The 27277-nt window shown below is 35.1% G+C and overlaps 1 protein-coding gene across 1 annotated transcript in view; it reads right to left on the reverse strand.

Moving 5' to 3' along the window:
* IREB2 (iron responsive element binding protein 2) overlaps nucleotides 1-27277 on the reverse strand; it is a 53253-nt gene that overhangs the window by 3567 nt on the left and 22409 nt on the right. The window contains exons 4-21 of the mRNA XM_006044383.4: nucleotides 26327-26464; nucleotides 25231-25449; nucleotides 22860-22929; nucleotides 22173-22356; nucleotides 21054-21193; nucleotides 18747-18918; nucleotides 16598-16698; nucleotides 14707-14823; nucleotides 13473-13632; nucleotides 12215-12350; nucleotides 9474-9558; nucleotides 8977-9133; nucleotides 8542-8666; nucleotides 6498-6602; nucleotides 6258-6400; nucleotides 3728-3875; nucleotides 3521-3643; nucleotides 267-452 (exon numbers count right to left, since the gene is read on the reverse strand). Coding sequence (XP_006044445.2) covers nucleotides 267-452; nucleotides 3521-3643; nucleotides 3728-3875; nucleotides 6258-6400; nucleotides 6498-6602; nucleotides 8542-8666; nucleotides 8977-9133; nucleotides 9474-9558; nucleotides 12215-12350; nucleotides 13473-13632; nucleotides 14707-14823; nucleotides 16598-16698; nucleotides 18747-18918; nucleotides 21054-21193; nucleotides 22173-22356; nucleotides 22860-22929; nucleotides 25231-25449; nucleotides 26327-26464 — 2509 coding nt within the window. The remainder of the gene's footprint in view (nucleotides 1-266; nucleotides 453-3520; nucleotides 3644-3727; nucleotides 3876-6257; nucleotides 6401-6497; nucleotides 6603-8541; nucleotides 8667-8976; nucleotides 9134-9473; nucleotides 9559-12214; nucleotides 12351-13472; nucleotides 13633-14706; nucleotides 14824-16597; nucleotides 16699-18746; nucleotides 18919-21053; nucleotides 21194-22172; nucleotides 22357-22859; nucleotides 22930-25230; nucleotides 25450-26326; nucleotides 26465-27277) is intronic.

Genomic DNA, 27277 nt, shown 5'->3' on the forward strand with positions numbered 1-27277 from the left:
ACAAGGAAGAGGAAGTTGAAACATGTAACTGGAAGTTCATGTTTTCTTTTTTCTGGACTAAGTATATACATTTTCTACTTTTCTTCAGAGACCAACTATATTAACACAGGTTTAAGTACCAACAAAATAAAGCCTTCTTAAACTACAATTTGTTTACTAGCTGACATTAATATGTAATTTACAGACATTGTTTATTACTGTTTACAACCATCTAGTTAAACATATAGTACTGTACATGATCATATATTTGAGAAATTTAGGTATACCTTTATATTTAATGTAACTCCAGGAGACAGTTCTTCAGGAAATGTTAAAGAAAATGTTTCTCTGCCAGAGAGGCCCAGGGAATCTGCACTTTCTCCTGGAAGGAACTGAAGTGGAGCTATGCCAATTCCAATCAAATGATCTTTGTGAATTTTTTCATAACTTTCAGCCAAAACAGCTTTCACACCCTGTAACAAACATGCATTTTATTTCCTTCATTCTACTACACAATTTTAAAAGGGAAAAAACTCTACTTTTGGCTTTTCTGTAAAAACTTCAAACCCACTACCCCATATGAAGGTCAATGTTATATCAAAGTATTTAAAGAAACCTTTTACAGATTATTTTCCTGTATCTCTAAGTAGCTCCTTAACTCTAACTGCCCCTCTGCCACTCCAGGATTAAGTACCGCCAGTGCCTATCACATACTAAGTGTTCTCCATAACTGGGGGCAGTTGCTTGAAACTCAAAAAGGGCTAAAGCGGATTTCTGTTTAATTATGGTAGATCTAACATATGTGTTTATCAACACTCCCTCTTAAACTGCCATTAAAGTAAGGGAATAAAGAAGTATAAATCCACAGCAACAAACAGGATGTGCAAATTCTGTAAATATTTAGAAAACAGAGATGGGTGACTGACTTAGCAGAGAATGTTGAGACTACAGACTGACAAACTGAAATTAGAGTGATACCCAATCTAAGGTTTGAGTCACTCTGCAACAAAGAACCTAGAAATGGCTTGAGGCTCAGAGGCATAAGGTTCTCAGAATACTGGGATACTAGTGAGAAATCTATAAAACGAAGTAAGATCTCCAGCTCAGTCCCCACTCAGCAAGAGTGGGGGTTATTCTCTGGAGAAAATAAGCTGAAGACTTGTGTATCTCTCCTTTTTTCCATTATTATCCTCCTAAGGAGCCTTTTTTTCTTTTTTAAGACATTTCCCTTTTAAACACATCTTTCTCCTATCTGCCCACCTCCCAAAATTTAATGTCACAAAGATACTGTGTATCTGTTTATGTATATATATGTGTGTACTTTACACATACAGAGTAAGGTTTTGTGTCACCCTTTGGGAGTGCACCACCCTGTAGAGCAGGGATGCTCTCCACTGAGGAGGAACACCAGGCTCACAGGAAGGCCAGGTGAGAATATTATCAGACTCGGGGCAGGAGTAAGTCTGTTTCTTCAGTGGGTCTCCTTCCATGAAGAAACTGCATGGCCTCAAGAGAAAATATTTACAGATACTGATATATAGGGCTCTCTCAAGTAAGGCCCACTAACAAAACCCAGCCCACAATCCCAGCTTGTAATCATTTTTTTCAGCTTGTAATCATTTTTTTTTTTTTAAACATCTAACTGAATAGACAGCCAAGGATCAACAACTATATGAGGAAAGCCTGAAATATTAAAAAAAAAAAGGGGGGGGACGGGGCTAAACAACTCCAGAAAAAGAGAACTTATAATTAATATTTGTGATACAGGAGATACCACCTTTTTACCGAGCTTTCCCCGTAGTGTTTTTTTGTTGTTCTTTTTCTTTTTTTTACAAATTGAAGTTTTGTGGCAACTCTATGTCAATCAAGTCTACAGGTTCCATTTTTCCAAGAGCATCTGCTCACTTGTCTTTGTCACATTTTGATAATTCTTATACTACAAATATTTTCATTATTACTTTATTTGTTGTACTGATCTGTGATAAGTGATCTTTGATGTTACCAAACGACTTGCTGAAGGCTCAGATGATGGTCAGCGTTATCATTAAAGTATTTTTTAATTAAATGTATAGTTTTTTTGATTCAATGCTGTTACACACTTAGTAGACCACAGTATAGTGTAAACATAATTTTTATATGCACTGGGAAACAGAAAAACTTGTGCAACTTGCTTTATTGTGATAACTGCTTTACTGCAATGGTTAAGAACCAAAACTGGACTATTTCTGAATTATGTTGGTACTTAAAATTATTATTTTACAAAGATGAAAGAATTAGGCTTATTCCTGCAATTCCTTAAGAGTATCCACATTTTAAGGAGGGAGAGGTTAAAGACTAAAACCAAATGACATTTGTATGATTATGATAGCTAAGAAGGCTGTATCTTGACCAGCCTTTTTCACAAATACAACTGTAAAGAGAAACACAAATAAGGAATGGCAGAAAGCACGTATCACACAACTATTCTCCCCAGCAGATCCCCTATTTGCTCAACAAAGAAATGGTCTCAAGAGAGAGGTCTTTTAGCTGATAGCCAGGGACCATCATCTTCTATTTGAAAACAAAAGTAAATTTTGGCTGACTATCTCTAAGTCTGTTAACCCTTCATGGAGCAAATCAGAGAAAATTAAATGAAAAAGGGGCAAGTAAAACTACCAACAGGTATAATTATTATTATAAAGCAGTAATCTGAGACAGAATCTCCTTTCCCTCTATTATATTTATTTTCACAAATAAGACTGATGTAGGTTTAATCAAATTCAGAGTACTAGATGCAATTAGGGACTTCCCCGATGGTTCAATGGTTAAGAATCCACCTGCTAATGCAGGGGACACAGGTTCAATCCTTGGTCTGGGAAGATTCCACATGCCAGGGGGCAACAAAGCCTGTGCACCACCAGTGCTGAGCCTACGCTCTCGAGTCCCCATGCTGCAGCTACATAAGCCCTGCTGCTGAGTCGCTGCAGTCGTGTCTGACTCTGTGCGACTGAATAGACCCAATAGGGATTCTCCAGGCAAGAACACTGGAGTGGGCTGTCATTTCCTTCTCCAATGCATGAAAGGGAAAAGTGAAAGTGAAGTCACTCAGTCGTGTCCGACTCCTAGCGACCCCATGGACTGCAGCCTACAAGGCTCCTCCGTCCATGGGATTTTCCAGGCAAGAGTACTGGAGTGGGGTGCCATTGCCTTCTCTGACATAAGCCCTAGAGTCCTGCAAAAAGAAAAGCCACCACAATAAGAAGCCCACACACAGCAACTAGAGTACCCCCCATTTGCCACAACTAGCAAAAAGCATGCACAACAACTAAGATCCAGTGCAGCTAAAAATAAATAATAAAATACATAAATAAAATCTAAAATTTTTTAAAGCAACTAGTACAATATATAGAAGATCACCTAAAAAAAAACCCTATAAATGAGATCCAAGTAGACATAAAAATAAAAAGTCTAAATAAACAAAATAAACTTTGATAGAATGTTACTGACAAAAAGGAATATTTAAAACTCTTTGAACTTTAAGATAAAATTTAAGAAGCAATACCAGCAGGTATGGTCCTTTGGCAGCCCAATCTCTTGAATTTCCTGAACCATATTTCTTCCCTGCTAAAATAATCAGTGGGATACCTTCCTTCTGGTACAGCTCTGCAGCCTCAAATACATCCAGCTGTAGATTAAAACAAACATAAAAATTTTAATACAAATTTTAATCTAGTTAGCAACTGCTTAAACACTCTGTATATATCCTTACCGTCTGTCCTGATGGAAAATGAATTGTTTTGGGAGCTGGTTTTCCAATAAACTTATTAAAAAGCTTGATATTTGCAAAAGTGCCTCTTGTCATTACAGCATCGTTACCTCTTCGGGCTCCGTAAGAGTTGAATTCACGAGGGGTAAGGCTGCAAGAGTGTTAGTTTTTATTAGATGGAAAATAATCACATTATTTAACTGTAAAACATTTAAAAAAACACTTTTTTATCAAGATATCACATTTTAACTGGATATGTTTCAGTTTGTTTCTCTAAAAGATATGGACTTAAAAATACTACCTTGATACAAATAAACAAAACCTCTAAACTTCTTAGTATCAGCTAGCTAGTAAATACTCAAATCTCCCTGGTTTTCCTTTTTAGCTGTTGGTTTGCTCAAATCAGATCCAGGTATGTTTTATAAATTCCTTCAGTTTTCTCAAGATTTTTTATAATCTGTATGTTCCTTCTCCCTCTTTGTCCCCTTATATACTTTATGTAAAGACATTAGGTCATTTGTAGCACATTCCTATATCTAGCCTGCACTGACGACATCGCCACACTATCATTTCATATGTTGTTTTCCCTCCTGTATTTCTTGTTAACCAGATGTCAAATCTAGTGACCTGCTAAGAGTCAGGGTTTATATTTTTGCAATGATGCTTTATAGATCTTACTTCCATTGCTTCCATGATACCCACTTTTCTTTCTGAAATGCTACCAGTGACTGATCATCATCATCTAGACTGCATTAGGGACTGCAAAATGATGATGTTGTACTTCTATTATTCCTTCATTTTTTAAGCTGAAAAACCTCTATAAAGACAAACTTTCCTTCATCAATGATTTGGTTATACTGAAATACATTCCATACAGAAAAGCCTTTATTGTTAAATAATGAGATGGTTCCTCATCATCTTCCAAAAGTAACTTGGTGTTTTTAATTTTTTTTCTTCTAGTATCATTATGAACTCATGGATTTAAACATATTCATTATGTTTCAATCCACTCCAGTTATTCTTTATTGATGCTCAATATATCCCATCTTTGAGCAGTGACAGATTTCAAGCTGGGTCCTGAGACCTTTTGACAGAAAGCCTGGTAGTTTTTCATAGCTCTTGCTCTTTCTTGGTTTAAGACACAGAATCATCTTGTACATTTTCCAGTGCCAAATCTGGAATCAACCATTTCTCCAAGAAGAACTGGTTGCTTGTACTAAGAATTGGTATTTAGACAGCATAATCTGTGTGCTGTGGGTGTTTTTTGCTACTGGATTGGTCACTATATAAATGAACTTTTAAGGACAAGAGAAAACTAGGCACAAGCATCTCAGCAACAAACAAGCAACTTCCATCTATCTTTAATTTCCTCTTTTATGTTAAGACAACAACTGTTCTTCTAATTTAAATATCTTACCTCAGGATGTGCATTTAAACATTGGTGGTGGGGGGTTTGAGTGTCTTTTAAAAATAAAAATTCAAACTGACGACTACTGTATTAACTATGCTAAGAAATCCATACCAGCAATTACAAAAAATATAAAAATTGACTTTTTTTGGGGGGTGGGGGGAGATGGAATCTATATCACAATTATGACCAAGATGGAAATTACAACCTATTAAAAAATATTTGGGAGAAAGAAAATTTTTATTTCTCACCATATAAAAAGCCGTATGTAAAACAATCTGATTTGTTTTCACTAAATCACACCAGAGTTGCTATTAGCGATTTCTACCAAAAAGTGTTTTAATTCACACCAAACTACAATTAACTAGAAATTCAAACACAGATTTCACAATAGGACTAATGAAATTATAATAAGAGCTATGCCGTATTACATGTCAAATCAAGCTGTCAAATGTAGCACTGATTTTTATTAAGATATTTTCAATGAAAATTGTCATTTGCATAGCTCAGGCATCAAAAAGCTGATCAGGCAGTGGTACCACAAGTTCTACCTTTACCAAAACTTTATCTCTGGTGTCAAAATAATTCTTTGAAGAGGGAGCAACTCTTATGTTATTAACCATGTAGAAATGAAACAAAATGTTTCTAGTTTTGGATTTATATATCCTATGTAAACGATTTTTACATTCACATTTATTATTCTTGTGAAATTTTTCAGCTCAAGAAGATCAAGCCTAGCCTATGCATGTATATTTTTATAGCCCCCAATACACATTTAAACTGTGCAGTCCAACAACGGAAGATGGTTAGAACCATCAGGCTTTATTTGGTAGGTGAAACCAATTCGACTTTTCAACAAAGTAGCTCTGAAAAAGAAAAACCTTGTTTCCAATCATTTGTTTACTTGAGGACAAGGGCTCAATTTAAGATAGGAACTTCAATTTCTAAAGTTACAAGCAAAAGCAAATACAACAGGTATTCCAGTTATTGCTTAGGTCAAATACACTGACAATCAGACACCCATGATAGCATGTAATTTTCTGGATAAAGGAACATGACCCAGTAAAAGTCTCTTAATTAATAAGGAAGATAAAACAAAAACAGTCTATAACCATATACACATACCCTCTGTTTGTCAAATACTTAGCAGCAGCACTACTCCTAGCGATGCTTCCAGCAGGTGATATATGATCTGTTGTGATAGAGTCTCCCAGGTATAATAAGACATGGGCATTTTCAATAGGCTGGAGTGCAACTGGCTCTTTGGTCTAAAAGGTAAAAAATGTTGAAGGTGATTAACTCTTCATGAGGTTTTTTCAACTTCCTAACAATTTTTGAAAGATTAAACAGTAAAGCAGTACTTACAAGCTTATCAAAAAATGAAGGACATCTGATATAAGTAGATTTTAAATCCCATGGAAACAAAACTGAATCTGGTGCTTCTAAAGAATTCCACCGCTTATTTCCCATCTGTGAATATGGTTTTCATTGATAAACCAAAAGAAAGATAAAATGGAGTCAGAAAATGAGGGTTATGAAAACAATCAAGAAAATTAAAACAGTACTTAAGCTAGAACGAAAAAAAGAAAACAGGCCTCATCCATTTGCAAAGAAAGCCAAGATGGTGCATTCTATAAAATTATGACATCTTTGGACAGAATGGATAAAATCTGCTCATCAAATGCCAGCACATCAGATTTTCAGGAATACCCAAAGAAATAAATTTCAATACAACATGAATGTGAAAGACTTCAGAGAACTCCAGAAAATCCAAAGAATTTAGAAAGATCTAAACATGTTGCTAAAGAGATTAAGTGTGTTTTGGGGGTATACTTTCAATCTTTAAGAATATTATCATGGAGAAAAACTTGTGTTTTTCAAAATATTTGTCCTATATCACTGTATTATTAGCCCTGCCTTCAAACTATATTCACAACTTCACCATTCACCACCTCCATTTGTTACCCAAAATGTTCCATGCTATTACCATTTTTTATTTTGGACTACTACATACAACAGGTTCTCCTGATTCTATCCTTCTCATCACCCAACCCTCCTGCCCCAAGATATTTTCAATTTCAAGACAGCAATCTTTTTTGATTATGACACACCTGTTCCACACTTTCCAATGACTACCCATCTCTCTTCAGAGTAAAAGACTAAATTTTAATAATGGCCTGTAATTCCCTATGTAATCTGGACATCATTTCCTATCACCATCTCTCCTCATTCCTATGTTCTAGTCACACTGCCTTCACTACGGTTCCCTCCCTAAGGCCTTTTACACTGGTCCCTCTCTTTATCTGCTTAGTCCCATTCTTTGTTTAGATATATGACTAACTGTTTACCTCTTAAAAACTTTGCTCCAATACCATGTTTTCAACTATCCTATAAAAAACTGCAATCTACTTTCTGAATTTTACACAATTGGTTCTTTTTACCCTGCTCTTTAATTCTCTGCAGCACTGATTACTTTCTAACATACTGTATTATTTACCTAATTATTCTGTCTACAGTTTATTACCTGCCTCTCCCCTTCAGAACTTTGTGTTTTCTTCACTGATACACTGCAAACAGCTAGAAAAGTGCCTGGCACATAGTAGGGGCTCAATAAATATTTGTTAACTGACTAAATATCATTTTTGCTCTCATATTTATATTCTAAGTTCTTTTTAAAAAGTATGAACATATGTATTTGCTCGTAGATACACAAAACATCTCTGAAACAATGCTTGAGAAACTGACATAAACTTGTTGCCTTTAAGGAGGTAAACTAGATGGCTAAGGAATTGGTGGGAGGAGACTTCACTGTCTGCTTGTATTTCTTTTGAATTTTGAATCATGTAAATGGGAACAATAAACAAGGGCAGTTTCTATGAAGTGTGTCCATGTTCAGGATGCCAAATATAAATGGTTGATACATTTCTAATAAGTAAATAAAATCAATTCTGATACTCTAAGTCTCTTAGATATTAGAGATTTCAGATACAAAATGACCATCATTCATTAAAAACTGTGTATTCAAAATAATATAATTTTAATTTTGATCCTATTCAGAAAGATGCATAAAATAAACACACACTGCCACTTCACTACGGAGAAGGCAATGGCAACCCACTCCAGTACTCTTGCCTGGAGAATCCCATGAATGGAGGAGCCTGGAAGACTACAGTCCATGGGGTCGCTAAGAGTCAGACACAACTGAGCGATTTCACTTTCACTTTTCACTTTCATGCACTGGAGAAGGAAATGGCAACCCACTCCAGTATTCTTGCCTGGAGAACCCCAGGGACAGAGGAGCCTGTTGGGCTGCCATCTGTGGGGTTGCACAGAGTCAGACACGACTGATGTGACTTAGCAGCAGCAGCAGCCACTTCACTAAACTATTTAAGAAACAAGTGAGTCTTACCTCTATCTTCTCTTTTAATGCTTTAAACATGGATAATACAACATGTTCTTCCTCTATCTGATGAACTTCTTCTCGACTAGGCCAAATATCATGCAGGTAAATGTTCTTGCCAGTAGGGTCAGTACCTGGTTAAAATTTTTTAATGTGAAATTCAGTATAAAAAGTAATTACATCAAAATGTTCACATCTTTTCAGACATATAGAAACCAAGTATATTATTCAACAGAGTGCTTCAGGCATAAACAGCTAAAAAAACTGATTACTTGTACATTTTATATTCTTCATATGAATCAAAAATTAATAATGCATGCATTGTGATAAGATTTCTTAAAATAGTTCAAAGAATGAATGGTCTAGGAAACATTTCAAAAATATAACTTTTGGGGAAAAAAGTATGTGCAGGGTATATATGCATACATACAAAGGAAAACATACCTAAAGGCTCTGTCTGGAAATCTATATTCACTGTGCCTGCTATGGCATAAGCTACCACTAAGGGTGGAGAGGCAAGATAATTGGCACGAACACAATCACAAAGACGACCTTCAAAATTTTTATTTCCAGATAAAACCCCACAAGTAACCAAATCACCCTAAAAAAGAAAAACACACACACAAATATATTCAAGAGATGGTACAAATGTGGATACTCACATATAAGCAATCTCAAAATATTATATTTCTGAGAAAAAGATAACCAAAAGTATATTTCTAATTATTAGGCACAGAACCATCAGTCCTGTAAACTAGGAAGGAATTATTTCAAGGATCTAAAAATGATTTCAAAGAATCATTTTATGATTGATAAGTTACTTTTCTCAAGAGATGCAAAGACTATAGAAATATAAATACATCAATATATATGTGATAATTTAACAGTGAAATATAGTTAAGGAAAACCATTTGGATGTCCTAGTGATCCACATAGTTTACCTGTTTTACTGCACTTAAAACTGCTTCTGATAAGGGTGCTGTATTTCCCACACATGTTGAACATCCATAGCCAATGATTTCAAATCTGCATTTCAAAAAATACAATGTGACTGGATAGAAAAATCACAACATTTTCTGGTAAAGAAAGGACCAGTCTTATCTTTCATTTGCATCACTATAATAAGATTGTTGAAGAGAATATTAACAACACATGAACCTTCATCAACATATTCATTTCAGAGCTCCTGAATAATCAAATTAGACTCTCAGGCATGCTGTCTGTACTGAATGCAAACTTCTAAAGAGCTGATACTTAGGACTCGCCCTAGTTAGATTTGGTTAACTAAATCTGACACAGAACTTATCACACTACACAAGAAAATTCCTCAAATATTACCTGCTAGGAATATAACGTGACCATTCAAAAAATGAATATTATACTTCCCTACAAAGAGGTTTAACTGTCAAATATCAAGAGAACCTGGCTGCAAAAATTTGACCAAAGGATCCAAAGAGGCACTGTAATTGGGTACTCTGATAGGAGTGATTTTCTAATTCTCAACCAACTAAACCCAAGGAAAGTCCCTGACAAAAATTCCACGATGATATTAGGTTGGCGCAAAAGTAACTGCAGTTTCAGACTGTGAATTTTAAATCATTACAACTAGGCTTAAACACATCTTTATTAAAATCAAAATAGGAACAATTATACCAACACATTTTTGCCTATGAGAAATAAGTTGGCTTATTCCTGCAGGGTAAAAATCCATGTTTCAGGATTTGACGAACTGGAAGCATTTTCCCTGTAAAAAGTTGTCAAGATGTTTGAAGAAGTGGCAGTCAGTTGGCAAGAGGTCAGGTGAAAATGGCTGATGAGGCAAAACTTCATAATCCTATTGGCTCAACTTTTGAAGCATGTGACAGGATGTTGTTGTGGAGAACTGGGCCTCTTCTGTTGACCAATGCCAGCTGCAGGCGTTGCAGTTTTCAGTACATCTTATTGATTTGCTGAGCATACTTCTCTGATGTAATGGTTTCACCAAGATTCAGCAAGCTGTAGTGGATCTGATGGGCAGCAGACCACTAGTGACCATGATCTTTTTTTCCAGTGCAAATTTGGCTTTGGAAAGAGCTTTGGAGCTTCTTATTGGTCCAACCACTGAGCTGGGCGTCAATGGCTATCGTATAAAATCCACTTTTCGTCACGCGTCGTAATCCAATCGAGAAATGGTTCGCTGCTGTGTAGAATAAGAGAAGATGACCTTCAAAATGACAATATTTTTGATTTGCAGTCAGCTCATGAGGTACCCAGGAGAAGGCAATGGCACCCCACTCCAGTACTCTTGCCTGGAAAATCCCATGGACGGAGGAGCCTGGTGGGCTGCAGTCCATGGGGTCGCTAAGAGTCGGACATGACTGAGCAACTTCACTTTCACTTTTCACTTTCATGCATTGGAGAAGGAAATGGCAACCCACTCCAGTGTTCTTGCCTGGAGAATCCCAGGGATGGCGGGGCCTGGTGGGCTGCGTCTATGGGGTCGTACAGAGTTGGACACGACTGAAGCGACTTAGCAGCAGCAGCAGCATGAGGTACCCACTTAGCCTAGCTTTATCACCTTTCCAACTTGCTTAAAATGCTCAATGACTGTACAATGGTCGATGCTGATTTTTTTGGCAACTTCTGGTGTAGTTGTAAGAGGATCAGCTCTGATGACTTGCACTCAGTTGGTCACTATCAACTTCTGTTCCTCATCTTCAAGGCTCTTGTCTCCTTTACAAAACTTCTTGAACTATCACTCCACTGTATGTTCATTAGCAGTTACTGGGCCAAATGCATTGTTGATATTGAGAGCTGTCTCCACTGCTCTATAATCCATTTTGAATTCGAATAAGAAAATCATTTGAATTTGCTTTTTGTCTAACATCATTTCCACAGTCCAAAATAAATATAAACAGCAAGTACAAGTCATTAGAAAAAAAATGAAGCAAGAAATGCACATTAAATGATGTATAACATAACCATATTTATTTAAGAATGTATTCCAATATCGAATGGCAAATTTCAACAATGTAAAAACTGCAATTACATTTGCACCAATAACTGAAAAACTGTATGTATAATCCTCAAAATTACTTCCAGCTACTCTTCTAAACAAAGAAAAAAACCTAAAACCCTATCAGTTTTGCAAAAGAATTGATTTATGTAAGACAATATGTTTCTTGATACCCAGTGAAAACATTGCTAGCATCAATTATTTTTTTGAAGTGCTTAAGAAATATAAGAAAAGTTATTTTCTCCAATGTTCAGGGACAACTTAACCTATGCTTAATGGATCAAATAATCTCACAAAACCACAATTAAGACAATTTACTCATTAATAATGCAACCTATTAGATTTCACTCAGTTCTGAAAACTGATCTACATGACTCACAGAAATCATGCAGTACTGTTACCATCCCTTATCCTGTCATTGTTACTTGGCTTTACTTGTCTGTCTTGTGTTTCTATCCTTAAACTAGAGATCACATCTACTTCTCTGTAGCTAACACACTGCCTTGTTGACTAAATACACCCAGTAAATGCTGCATGATACAGCCTCAAGGATTTTCAGGCTATGGCAAGGCAACAAGTAGACCCCTAAGTGTTTTTTCCAATCTTCTTTTTGCATACAAAAAGCCCTAACAAGTAGCTTCAATCACTGCTGAATACTAATATTAAAAAGTGGTAACCATCACTTACCCAAGCTTACTAAGATACGGTAATACTCCACTTGAACTGAGGTAATGTGTAACCATCCCACTGCCTGGAGATAAACTTGTTCTTATGTAAGGTTTAACCTGTAGACCAGCTTCAACAGCTTTTTTAGCCAAAAGGCCTGCAACAGTAAATAAACAATAATTTATTATGGCAAAGTTTCTCTCCCTCTTTCCCTCATATTAAAGTATGAAGTAAGAAAGGGTTCATTTTACAGGTAACCTCCAATATAGGTTAGGGTGAAAGTCTGAAATTCACAAAATTACTGTCATTATCCTGTCCATTTTATTCTACTGATTTATTTCATTTAAACAAAAGTTGTGGTAGATATACTAGTGCCTTTATGTTATACATTGTTAAGATATAGTTGGATATCAAGGCATCATGCACACAAATGGAAGAATATATAATAATATCATGTACACATGATATTAACGTGTATCATGATTTAATGGTCCATTAAATGAACGATTTTAAATGCTATAATCATAATGAAGAAATGGCAATTTAACATTTATTATACTTGATTTTACAAAATTTGTGAACTGTTCTATGTATATAGTTGATTTCATGTATATTCCTTGACAATGATCTTTTACTTCCTTTATATCTCAGTGGAATCTAGCACACTGCTATGGTAAATGTCTAATAGATTATCAAGAGATTTACTAATTAAATATACTTCTAAACTGATAGAAAAAGCAGATATAACCTAAAACTCAGATATCTAAGTTACAATTTTGAAAATTTACCTTCTTTGTAATAAAAATATAATTAATAACATAAATCAATCTTAGCCTCCTTTAGACCTAATTAAAACCTCAGAAAGGCTCTCAAAATCAAACACAGAGGACTTCCCTGGTGGTCCAGTGGTTAAGAATCCAGCTGCCAATGCAGAAGACATGGGGTTGATCCCTGGTCCTGGAAGATTCCACATGCTGCAGGGCAACTAAGCCTGTGCACCACAACTACTCAGCCTGTGCTCTGGAGACCATGCTCCACAAGAGAAGCCACTGCAGTGAGAAGCCTGAGCATTGCAACTAGAGTAGTCTCTGCTCACTGCAACTAGATAGAGTCTACACGCAGCAACGAAGACCCAGCACAGCCAAAAGAATAAATAAAAATTATAAAAAAAGAAAAGCATCTTCAAGAAAACAAAATCAAGACACCTATACTTATGCCTCATCTAAGAAACAGAATATGAACATAACAGAAAACTGTATGGATATAAACCACAACCTACCTGCAGCAAGCATGACAGATGGATTGCAATTATTGGTACAACTGATGACGGCAGCAATGACCACAGATCCGTGAGCCAGCTTATAGTCACTTCCTTCATAATGAATAGAGACGATATCATTTTGCTTTTCAGCTGCAATTTGGAAGCCTTTAAATCCAACCTACACAAATTTGCACATAAATATATAAACTAAATATTCTTGATATGTATAGAAAAAAAAGATGGGTAGAAAATATGGCAGATCCTTGACATCTGATAAGTTCTGACTATTTGGGAGTGATGCTGAAGGCCATGACTTTCAGTAGTTATAATTCAGTTGAAGCACGAATTTGAATAATTGTGACAAGAGTCTGGTGGTACTCCTAAGCTTTTATCTACTGAGTGAGTCCAGCCAGCTACTCAGGACCCAGGTTTTACTTGGCTTTGCTGTTCTTTATTTATTCTAATTAACAGGAATTCTCAAAAGATGGTAAACATTTTTTCTTTGTTTGAAAATGGCCTTGAAGATTTGCTTCAAAAGATCCTTATGTCTACAGGTGTGTAGAACAGATGAGGTAAGATGGTAATTGTTTAAGGGAGGTACATGGGAATTCATTACACTATTTTATTCCTGTAAAGTTTAAGATTTTCCACCAAAAAAAAAGGAAGAAAATAAAGAAATTACAAAAGGCTCTGAAAATAAAGCCGGCTATTAGTTCTCAGAATAGAGAAAGTGACAAGATTAAATCCGTGATTCTTAAGACAGAGAGTACAAACCCCAAAAGTCAAAGAGGTCACTTGGCATCCAGTTACTTTACCAGATTTAAAGACAGTCATTGCAACAATACGGTAGTTTTTTCCTAGTCTGGGAAATCACAGAAAGTCTAGACCACTGCTGCCCAACAGAACTTTCTGTGATGATATAAATATTCAATTGTTATGCTGTCCAATACAAGACCCATGGCTACATGAAGCTATTCAACTTAAAATGAGGCTATAGTGACTAAGAAACTCAGTTTTTAATTAACTGAAATTTTTATTTAAATATTCCCAAGCAACCTCTGGTCCTCACAGTGAATCTGGGAACAATCTCATGAGATGTCTGACTGACTTACATTTTGGACAGAGGAAGAGTGAGCTGCTGGTGTGTGCCATAATATGTAAAAATATAGCAGTAGATTGAGTTCATAGATCATCTTGCTAGTTCCTGGCTACTTACTTAGCACAAGGTGTACTGACAAATAAGGTAATCTACCTTTTCATTTAAGCAAGCTTGGAAATCACTTTTCATATCTGTCAAAGCAACTCTATCCTGAGGTCTTTTTGGACCACTGACAGATGGAACTATTGAATTCAGATTAATCTGGATCACCTAGAAAATGAGAGAGAAGAAGGAGAAAAGGAATTAGAATTCTTAAGTACAGATTCCAACTTGAGTGCTACTTTCTGATGCAGAATGAGTATATTCATATTCGTTTTAATGTAATCTTTCAATGATGACATACACTCCCAAGAAATAAATACATTAAAACCTAATTTATGAAACGTATAAAAATTTGCTAAAAGACTAGACCAGTACGCAAACTACCACAACACCAACTGTATAGTCTACATAAAACATTTTGTTTCTCAAATGTTTTTCCCCCGACAAAGGTAAGACTGTCTTCACAGATGCCTGGTGATAAAAGTAGATGCTTGTGCCAGCTGTCACTTTATTGCTTCTGATGTCCAAATTCGTCCTTTGCCTACTCTGTGATAACATGGGTAGCCTTGGTAAACATTTTTCTGTTCTCAGCTTGCATGATGTTAAGTCTGGTCTACAGAGGGGTCTGGGGGGACATAGCAGAAAAGGGGGTTTGCTAATCCTGGTTCTAATGCATCTAGCTAGCCAGGCCCCTGCAGACCATCCTTTTATTCCTTTTTTTTTTTTTTTTAAAGTCATATTTTATAAAAATCCCACCTCCCAGCTAGGTTTCTGTTTAATTTCTCCTGGTATTTCTACCATTTTCCAATATACATTTCATTTGGTATAATAAATTCAAATTAAATTTCTCTTCACCATGGCTTTCATCATTATTTAACAGCCCTGTTTATTCTGGTTCATCACAACTGAAACATCTGCTTTTTTTACACCTTTGTTTCACCAACCCGGGTGATCCTAGTCTGTGCCTTTAGTATGTGAATTTCTCTTGAAATGAACATTCTGATGAATTTTAATTCTATTTCTTATAATATGCTCAAGTTTTTTAATAGGCAAATTTATCCCATTTCACTATACCACCAAAATTTTTCCTTTAATTATCTCTCTAAAAAAAATGTGGACAAAGCACTAGATTCAATAAACAGAGCAGAAAGGGACCAGAAAATAATCAAAGAAGTTCAAAGATTTACCCAAATGTCCCACAAATTCAATTCCGATGGGTTCTATCCAGCATTCAATATATCTATATATATTCACTAATTCACCTGTTACTGAACATCCGGCATTTATGTGCCAGGCATTTTTTTAGGAGCTAGGGATAGAGTGCCAAACAAAACAGGTGACGTTCCTGTCCTCATGGAGCCTACTTGTATTCTGGCAACAGAAAGACAGGCAAATAATCATACAATTTAATAGATACAAGCTAGGAAGCAGGGACACAAGCTATGAAGAAATTAAAGCTAAGAGAGAAAATGGATTTCCCAACAAAAAAGAGCTTAATAGTTAACCATACCAATGATAACACCAACCTGATTTAGATCCCTGACACACTTTTAAGAAAGTGAATTTTATTAAAACTTTCCTGCAAGTAAATTCTACCTACCTCAATAGAAGTTTCCAACAGAGAAACATCTGCTTAGACTATAAAGATATATTTAACATTAAAGGCTACATAACTATCTTCTTATTAGATAATAATTGTTATCATTTATTGACTACTTACTATGTTCTTAAAACTGTTATAATGAATTTGCATTTAACCTCTTAAAAATCCTGAGGCAGATACTATCCTCATATTTCAGAGATGAGGAACTGAGGCAAAGAAGCTAAAAAAGTACCCAGGGTTGCATAGCTGGTAAGTCTTAGAGCTGGGATTCAAACCCAGGAGGACAGGCTCTAGAATTTACAGTCTTAACTACTATTAGGTGGGTTATTTTGTAGATACCTGGGAATATTCAGGTTCTCCTAAATTATCTTGCTCATTTCGAAACAATTTCACAGCTTTAAGGTATGCTTCCATTGACTCGAGTTTGGCTTTGTCAAAACCTAAAAAGACGATTAAAACAACAAACATCCTGTCAGGAATTTCTGAATCTTTGGGAGTAAGGATGCTGAACTTCAATGAGTAAGAAACAGATGTTACTCATAACTAAGCACTCAGAAAAGATTTCTTTACAAATTTATAATATTACAATTACAATATTGATATTATAAATTGATAATAACAATAGCAAAAATTTTGCTCTTCATAAAAACTCTACTTTATAAAATACATACCAGAACCCCCCTTTAAAAGTTACTCAATCACTTTGGTGGTCCAGTAGCTAAAACTCTGTGCTCCCAATGTAGGGGGCCCAGGTTTGATCCCTGGTCAGGGAACTAGATCCCACACGCTGCAACTCAAGATCCTGCATGCTGTAACTAAGATCCAGCACAGCCAAACAAATAAATATTTTTTAAAAAGAGCTGCTCATCACAGACAAGGTAAAAAACACTGAGCCAGTTATATAATACTCACAAAAATATTGTTTGCAAGAGAAAAACCAGTAATGAAATTGAACCTAATAAATTACTTACTAACCACCATGAAAGATGAAATTCATTACTTTCCCTAAACAACAAACAACACTAGTGTACCAGTCAAAATGAAATCAAGTAAATGAAAGAATAGTTTTAAAGAGCAGAGAGATTTAACAACATCTTCCAAAAGTTAAAATAATTTAGATGTTAAGAATAAAAGCTTCCGATTAAACATTTTGGTAGTTATCCGTAAGCCTGATGAAAAGTAACTGTGGTAGATTATATTTGCCAATTACTGCCACAACAATTTATATCCCAAGATATATGTTCTCTTACAATGTGACAGAGGCAGAAAATATGATCATTCCCCAAATGCAGGCAATGTGATTTCTAGCAGCCTAATGCACCCTCTCTCTCTCCCCCAACCCTCCTCTCTCGGGTTACTAACCCTTGAAAAGTCACCATGAGAGAAAGCCCAGATTACATGCAGAAACCACATATGGGTGTTCTGGCTGACAGTCCGGGCCAAGTTCCCAGCTGACAGCTAGCATTCACAGCCAGACATGCACGTGAACAAGCCTTCAGGATTCCTGGCCCTGGCTTTTTAAGTCTTACAGCTGAGGCTCCAGACATCATGAAGCAGAGACAAGCCATCCTGGCTGTGCCCTGTCTGAATTACTGATCCACTGAAACTGTATAGCAATAAATGATCATTGCTGTTTTAAGCCACTAGTTTTAGGACAATTTGTTACTCAGTAATAGTCATTACTACATTAACTCATATTAATGTGAAGAATGAGGCATTTCTCTCTTAAACCACTCTACAACCCAAAGAACAGTTTAGAGAAAACTCTGTATTCTATGAGGACCATTCCCTCCAAGGTTTCAAATGACCAACCATCCATTTGCCATTTGATTCAAAACTTAAAATAATCTACCCCCAAACTGAATACTAGAACATATCTCCCCAACATACTTAATGATTAGAGATTAGTATCAATAGTTTAGTAATGACCTCTTGAAAAATACAGAGACTGACTTTTAAAGAACAGGGGTCTTATAAAACCAACACATTCTCATTTTGTACGTATTTTCTATATTAAATGGTCAACAGAAGAGTGGTCAGAGTTGCCAATTAGGCTACAATAAGAATTTGGAACCTGTAACCCTATGCTGTTTTACACAAAATTAAGTGTTGCTTATTCTTTAGAGAGAGCACTGGTTCTCAAATAATCTTGTCTTGTGACTTCTCTCTTCCTGGATGTAGAAGACAACAACGGTGAATGTGGGAAAGCATGACTTACATTAAACTGCAACGTCTGATCACTAACAGGGTGAAGGTATCCATTATTATGGGGAAAAAGTGAAGCAAAGAGCAGCAGTTTGAATAATTTCTCTAAATTGTTGTAATGGGTCACAGTGGACTAGTTTGAGGATACAACACTCTTTAAGCACATCTGATGCAGTTTATTTCAAACTTGCTATTTCAAAATAAGATCATATCATGAATATTAAATAACATGTACAAGGTAGTAATTTATTGTAAAATATTTCCTAGTCATCTTACATCTTACCTGTATGTTCTAAATGTTTTAATGTCACATTGTCAACAGGGAAAAAGCTGAGGATAGCACCATACTCTGGACACATGTTTGCTATTGTAGTTCGATCTACTATAGATAATTGTGAAACTCCACTTCCAAAAAACTCAACAAACTTTCCAGCCACTCCTACTTGCCTGAGATGCTATATAGAGATAGACAGAAACATACAAAATTAGCATGGATTCTCTGAAAACCATAAAATCTATTTTTAACCCATTACTAGTGACAGTGAAGGAAAGAGGTCCTCTGTTATTTTTATGAAACATCAACTCACTCCAGTTTCCAGCTAAAAGCAAATAGTCAATAGAAGAGTGGTCCAAAGTTACTAGTAGGATAAAAAAGCGCTTGAAAATTCAAAATGTCTCTGGTATCAGGGTATACCATAGACTCTATTATATATCTACTAACTGGCAGTCTTCTTTTTTCCTTAGATTCTAGCCAATGAAAGCATCTTAGATTTAGTGAAATACTGATATACTGATGAAACTGTATATTTAAGTTTTAAAAATTATATACTACTATAAAGATTCTTCAAATTCCAAATACTGGTCCAAATATTTACAGCATCATTAATTATAGGTAAATTTCATTTTGATAGAATTTAACATATAGCTTCAAACTTAATTCCTTCTAAAATTATTTTTATTACCAAGTAACCAAAACAGCTACCCACCTTTTCTGCATTGTAAAATGGTTGCAGAATGGCAGAGGGAGTGTGCCCAGGACAATGACTAAGTATGAAACAACATTCAATCTATGAATAATATTAAGTTCTAACATTTTAGAAGTACTAAGGATCATTTAATTCTAACTTTTTTATAGATGCAGAAACTCAACCCTAAAAGAAAGATGTTTATTTTCACTGTTTTATTTTTGATGATAAGAGCAATATAGATTAGAAATACCAAGTCAAATGCTGCTTTCACCAAATTTATGAGGTACCACAATATACATTTTGAAAAACAATGATTAATTCTATAAAGATATGACTAGAACAGGACCTCAAAAAAGGGACAAAATATTCAAAAAGGTACGCACACATAGAGATTTAACTTTCATTATCAATAAGCAAAAATGTCTAAAGTAGATGTATAACACTGTTAAGAAAAAATACAGCCAGAGGAATCTAAAAAGCAGCATTAGTTTTCAGGATATACGAAGGAAAAGAATTGATTTTTCTAAAAACATAATGGGCTATTCCTTTCCTCTAGGAATAATCTTCAATTCTCAATTTAACTTCTTGATCTTTTGTTATCATACACTGAATCAATCATTTCTGCAAGATGTCAATTTTTTTTCTAATTAGGGAAGAAGGATCAATATTAAATGGTGAGAAGGAGGCAATACCATTTTCTTTCCCTTCGGAGTATTCTAAAAGCCTTCAGCCCAGAAATCGAACCAAAAATGCTGAGACTCTGGGATCCAAATACAAATTCTATTTGGAACATTTGCCAGGTTCCTTCATTTAATGAAATGGGACTTAATCATAACAATAAAGTTAGTGAAAATGAAATTTAGGGTGGAGAGTTACAAATTATTGTCTTTAAGAAACCCTAGATTACATGTATTAAATGCATGCAGCCAACATTTTAAAAATTCAGAGAAAAAGTTTCTATAGTTTCTTTTTTTATTGAAATACAGTTGATTTATAATGTGTTAGTTTCAGGTGTAGGGCAAAGTGACTTTATAAAAATGTTAAAACAGTCAACAGAAAAATTTGACACTACCACACTTTTACCCATAGATTTTAGTATTATCTAATACAGTAATAGTTTCCAGAAGACAAATGATTCAATTAAATATTAAAGGAGATGCAATTCGACATTTCCTAAGTGTGATTTTTTAAAATTCAACTAGGCAACAAGTATTTACTGAGGCAATAATAAGGCATAATGGTTAAGAGCATGGACTTAAGAACCTGACTGCCTGGATTAGAATTCTTGTTCTATACTTAATATTCAACCCTATGACCCTCTGGTTAAGTCACTAATCCTTACCGTGTCTCAGAATTAAAATGAGGGTACTAACAGTACAATCTCGTAGGCTTGTAACGAAGAAGAAATGAGTTAACACTTCAAGGGAACGATGACACAACAAACTGCTCTGTACTTACCAGTATAAAGTGTTACTATGGTGACAACTACATGACAAAGCCAATACCAGCACCCGAGTGCTGAGGATAAGGTGATAAACTGAAATACCTGCTCGCGTGGGCTCTTCTACTTACAAACAAAAGCATGTCTACTGAGTTATACAGCTAGTAAAATTTTAGCTTACCTTTGTAATGCCAAGAACAACATCTATGGACGTAACAAAAGGATTCAATGAACCAGTTAATTCACATCCAACCACCTCTGGTAAAGTAAGAGAAACTGGCAGGCCAAGCATAACTGCTTCTGTTTCAATGCCTCCAACCCCTAATGTAATAAACACAGGTATATGAGTATGGTGCACTGAAAGATAAGTCATCTTTTCAACATCTAAATCTCTAGTGTCTCACGAGTTTGTCTTAACACAGTACCTTACACAGAACTGCTATAATGCTATCATTGTAGATATAAAACTCAAGTCCTCTCAAAAGAATGACTTCACTCATAAGGTTGAAAAAATTTTACTTTTACCATTATTTTAAATTCAGAACACACTTAGTGTCTACAATGCTAGTTACTGTACTATGCTCAAGATACAGATATGAATAGAACCCAGCCCCCCTCAATCTCAAGAAGCTAAAAGCCAACAATTAAAAAACCCTGTAAAAGAGTAAATGCACTCTGAAAAAGGGAACGCTGGCACAAAGCCATGAGGTGTAAGAGCACAGCCTACTCAGAGAAATAAACAAGCCTTTAAGATGTGTTTGGGTATATGGCTAGGGGCACCATGTTGCCAAGGACCCTATTAAAAACGTGAAGAAATTTGTATTTATAAAGAAGGCCAGGAAAAGCCACTTGAAGGACTTTAAACAAAGGAGTAGCCACATCGCCTTCACAGACATCATCATCATTAGAAAAGTGAAAGTGTTTCTCGCTCAGTCCTGTCCAGCTCTTTGCCACCCCTTGTACTGTAGCCCACGAGGCTCCTCTGGCCATGGGATTCTCTAGGCAAAGATACTGGAATGGCTTGCCATTCTTTTCTCCAGGGCATCTTCCCGACCACCATCACTAATCACACCACAAACGGCAGTGCTGTGCTGGTCACCGTGCACTTTTCTTTTCATAAATTCTCTCTTACGCCACACTGTCCACAAATGCTTGAATTTACATTTAATTTTTGTTGTTAACTGTTATAGGTGAAAAAACAGCCTCAAATAGGCTATAAAGACCCTGCTATTTACGTTCTTTTATAATGTTCCTGACATCCTCTCTCAAAAGAATTAAATGTATTTAGTCATTTACTTACCCCACCCCAGAATCCCCAAACCATTCACCATGGTTATATGAGAATCTGTGCCAACAACACTGTCTGGGAAGAGGAGGTCCTTCTCTTCAAAAACCACTCTCGACAAATACTCTAAGTTTACTTGATGAGCCGTTCCGGTTCCAGGAGGGATCACAGCCACATTCTTAAAAACTCTTGAACTCCACTATATTTTATTCAAATTTAAGAAATCAACTGTTAGCATATATCTGAATTCAGTTCACAATTAACATATTAATAAATATTGAAATGGAAAATATTTTACCAATGTTCATTATGGTCAAAGTTTACAATACATAAAAACAAATATGCAGATACTAAACCTACATGTATTCATTTTGCAGATTATTCAAACAAAATAAAGTCAAAGAATAATGTTCTAACAGTCCAGATAAACAGCAGCTTTCAACTATGTTCCAAGGATTCTGAGGGATAGAAAACGGGGAAGGCTCAAGTAGAAGACTCTGCAGGCTCCCCTGAACTAGAGCCACTGTTTTTAATATTTTATTATATACTAGGGTTTCTGATTAAGATTTTACTTGAAGGAAAAAGGCAAAAAAGGGTTCTACTGCTAATATTTAAAATTTTCTGGTCTAAAGATATTAAAAAATTGTACCTTTCAATATTTTATAAACTTCTATTTAAAAATTTCCCCCAAATCATTTATACCTTGAAAAATTGAAGCCTCTCTCGATTTCTGCCAAATTCTACTTCTTGATTTTTTAATACTGTTTCAGGTCTAAAAAGAAAAAAAACTGGCATTAAATGGATGTATTATAGAAAAGAGCTGTCTTGTTTCTAAGTCTTCATTCTTATGCACTTACATACAAACACGTTTTTAAAATTCTAGGAATAGTAATTTACTAGACTTTTCAGAATCAGTTATTTTCTTTTCAACAATGAAGTTCTGCTTTAAATAAGACCAGAAAGCTATTGCAAGGGCTTAATATTTAAGTCACGTCCACACCAGTGTCCCAAACTGTACTTAATATGCATTACTGTGAGATTTGGCTAAAATATTAAAAGTAGCATGGTAAGCTTTGTTGGATTTTCTAGTGCAAGGAAAAAGGAGAGTAGTTACCTTAATGAATATACAATAAGCATGTATGTTTCCACCCACTTGACACTTTTACCACTTTAACTAGGAGATGATTGTTAATTATCACTATGCGGCAGTGACAAACAACATCATTTTATAAGTTTAAAAAGAGTTTTGGGCAAAAATCTTGTATTCATCCCACCACAAATGGAAGGTTCTACTTTATGTAAAGTTGTAGTTTAGTTTACATGGATTATATTTTATATAAATTATTTAAACTAAGAGATAAAAACAATTCACTGCCAAGCAGTAAACATACTGCCATTTTTAGGAAGCTATTTTTATCTAATGGATATTTAAAAAAAATGATTTCTAACAGCTTTAAGTTGTTTATTTCATCTGCCAGCTGGTGATTTAAGTTTTGACTAGAATATCAATATAACCTAAATTATACATGTCCTCCAGGGTCCAGATAATTATAGTTGTTTAACTGTCAACTTTTTTTAAAACAAAGATTAATAATTCATTGCTGAGTGATCATCTGAAGCCATAGCAGATCTTAATGAGATTTTTCTTAGGACCTCAGGGAACAAAGCTTTCTAGAGCCATTCCAATTATTTTACCTTTCCATAGTACATGAAAGCTACAAAGTACTTGACAAACATTTATTAGCTCATAACCTGACTCCAAATTAAGCAGTGATTTCAAGTGCCAGATGTATGCTCTGAATTCTCTACCCCTCCATTTTTTGTCTACAATACTTCACTGATGCATTAAAGCACGTGAAAAGAGTTACTATTTTCATACAGCGAGACAATATCTAGTTTTAATATTTTGCAATTTAGAGTTAAAATTAAACAGAAATGTTATACCAGATTGGATTTTTAGAAATAAAAACATACCACCTTAGGGCTTCATACCATTTACAAAAGATAACCAAGAAAAATCAATGGTATTTTGAATCAATAAATTTTCCTTTTCTGAAAATTAATTTCTAAACAAGAGACATCAATCTCAAAAGTTCAACAAGTCCCTAAAAACCAGGAAAATTAGGTAAGAGGAATAGAGTACTTACATAGAATTGACATAGCAAAGGACCCACAGACTATACTCAATTCTTAGGAAGAGCATCTGAGGTCACTTATAACCCAAGGTTTTATAACAATACTGAGCACAAAACTGAGAACCACCTACAACTTGAAAGATCTAGTTTAGGGACAAATGACTTAAATGTTACTATTTGGCACTTATGATGAAATATGCATTCATAATATCCTTAACCTATACCTTAAATTTGCTAAATTTTTTAAACCTGAAAAAGTCTAAGTTATTTTTAACTAACCTTTAAAAGATTTGATAGTATAATAACAATGGGACAAACAACATAACTCTCTTGAAGACTTTGGAAACTTTATAGTATACGAAAACATATCACAGAGCTTTTATTACTTTGAAAAAATTACATAGTAGGAAATTTAACCAACTCTTAAGAAAAGGATTCTTTTCCAGGCTGGTTTACTACTTTCCATAGTACCATTTAGGAAACTGCTTTTCTAAAACAGCTCAGTAAGTCTGTGACATGTGATAATGAGAATATTCTTAACACAGAGGTCCCAATGCAATAAGAAAGAATAAGAAATCTCCTAGAAGGAAAATAAAGCTAAAAAATATAAGTAGGGATTTCTACAAAAGAAATGTGAATGAATAATGAGCATGTGAATGAATGGTATAAATTCACTAAAATAAAAAACTCAGTTTAAGATATTTCTCTGCCTACATTAGTTACAAAAATCAAATATATTTATAGAAAATTCTTAAAAGTTTTCTTCTGAAGAAACAAATAGCTTATGGTATTTGAAGACTACCATTTTAATTATTTTTGCTTCTTTCAGTACAATAGGAAGCACAATAAATATGAAGGCAATGTAACTGGGATCAGGAGGAGAAGGATAACTGAAAAATAACTTGGCACTAACAAATATTTTAAAAAACATGTCATACTCAGGCACTGGTTGCAAATGAAAAGGACATAGGATGGGTGTGTTTTCAATCTGCGAAGAAAATTTTCCTGAGTTTCGGCCTAGTTCTCCAGAATCACACGATCCTCGGCAGGTAGTCTGGCCTCTGCAGGGAAGCTTCTTAGGCTGCACTCTAAGTGGAGAGAGCTTTCCTGCTTTCTGTAGGTCACCACCTCCAGGATTTGGAGCATTCTGTATTGCACTATCATTCCAAAAAAAAAAAGGAGACAAAATAAAACCATTTAAAAGTGACAGAAATTTAGCTCTTCAAAAAGCACACACCAGCAATGCTATCTGGAAGTAACAACTGAATGTTATTCAAAGGTTACAGTATCATTTAAATCAGGTTTTAAAAGCAAATCTCAGATTACAAAAAGAAGGAGGGGAGTTAATTTACAACGATTAAAAAAATAATTCTAAGTGCCCATTAAAATCATTTTTCTACAATAACTTTTGGCAAGTAGCAAAATTGATCTTCCCCCCCATCTAACAACTTAAAAGAATCTGGGAGCCAGAGTTAACCTACAGCAAAAGCTTTAATAAATTGTCTTATTCCATTACTCCAGGGAAACTAAATAAGCTGGTGCATGAAAACATAATCATGTCTTCTCTAGTTTGATTTTGATCAAAAGGATCATTTAAATGTAAGAAAATTTATTTCAGTGGAAGGAAAATACAACTGTAGTAAGCTCAGTGTTTCCAATCACCAATTTAATATAATTAAAGACATCCATCACGCATATCTTTAGAGTCTCTCTTGAAGGGAAATTAAAAAACAAAAAGGAAATGAAGGCTTTTTTCAGATACCCACTCTTTGAAAAGCAGGTTCTAGGCTTATACATTTCTATAAAAATGGCAGCAAAATACACAAATAGGAAAATCACTTTAAACTCAGACTTAGTTAAATATAAATTTCACCAATCCATCAATTTTCACCAGTTTTTCTTTTTGTATATTAGGGCAAACTTTACTCTGGCACAAATTATCTCTATTCCCTTTCCTCTATACCATATACTCCTAGTGGACTGGCTGGCAGTCAACTTGCATGTCTGTTTTTATAAATATCAGTATTAAAGTACCATTTGTTGAAGTCAATTTGCAAGGAATGGTCAACCGTGAGATCTGTCGGACAGGCAGGATGGACTTTCTTAGGGTCACCTCCAAGAGTTTTCACTGCCTCCCTCATAGCAGCAAAATCCACCATTGCCGGTATTCCACTAAAAAATAAGGAATAATTAACTTCTAAGTCTTCTTTTATATGTGCTCAAGTGACCAATATGCATTTATTCATTTTTAAATTTAAAAAGTATCCCTTTTTAGTTTGCATTCATGTTTGATAATGTATCCAAAGTTATATGTAGCTTAGTTTCATGAAAATATTAAATATTATCTGAGAACTTGGGTGCTAAAAGGTAATGTGCCAAAGGTAATACAACAGATGATTCTTAGAGGCATAAGGTAACTTCAAGGAAACTGCTGACGCGAGTCCTTTTTCTTGTCTTAAGTTTTAAGATATCCCGTCCCTTTTCCCCAGCTCCAGCCTCTTCACTCCCAGTGCCTTGTCTCCAAAGTTATTCACTAAACATAGCAATCAATAGATAGATCTGTATCTGCATACGTATCTCCAGCCAACTATATAACAAGCATTTACCAAATGACTTTGAGGTGCTAGACACCAATAGTACAAGGCTAAATAAATAAGGGAGAGTAACTGTTCTCAAGGAATTTGTAGGAAAGATACAGTAGCAATTACAGAAGAATATTTTAAGTTCTACAGTAGCAGCATACACAGGGTACACAGAGAAGTAACATACTAACCAGATATAGGTGAGTGGGTAAAGAAAATGTTCTTATTTGTTTAGCCAACTCCTACGCCTTCTTCAAAACTCAGCTAATGGTTAAGTCTTCCAATAAATAATTCTTGGACACCCAAATTAGGCAAAATCTTTCAAGCTATAGTAAAGACTTCAGATTTTATTCTAAGTGTGATGGAAGCCTACTGGAGAATGGAGGAATGATATGACCTTTAT

This window comes from Bubalus bubalis, chromosome 20 (genome assembly GCF_019923935.1).
Source record: "Bubalus bubalis isolate 160015118507 breed Murrah chromosome 20, NDDB_SH_1, whole genome shotgun sequence".
NCBI lineage: Eukaryota > Metazoa > Chordata > Mammalia > Artiodactyla > Bovidae > Bubalus > Bubalus bubalis.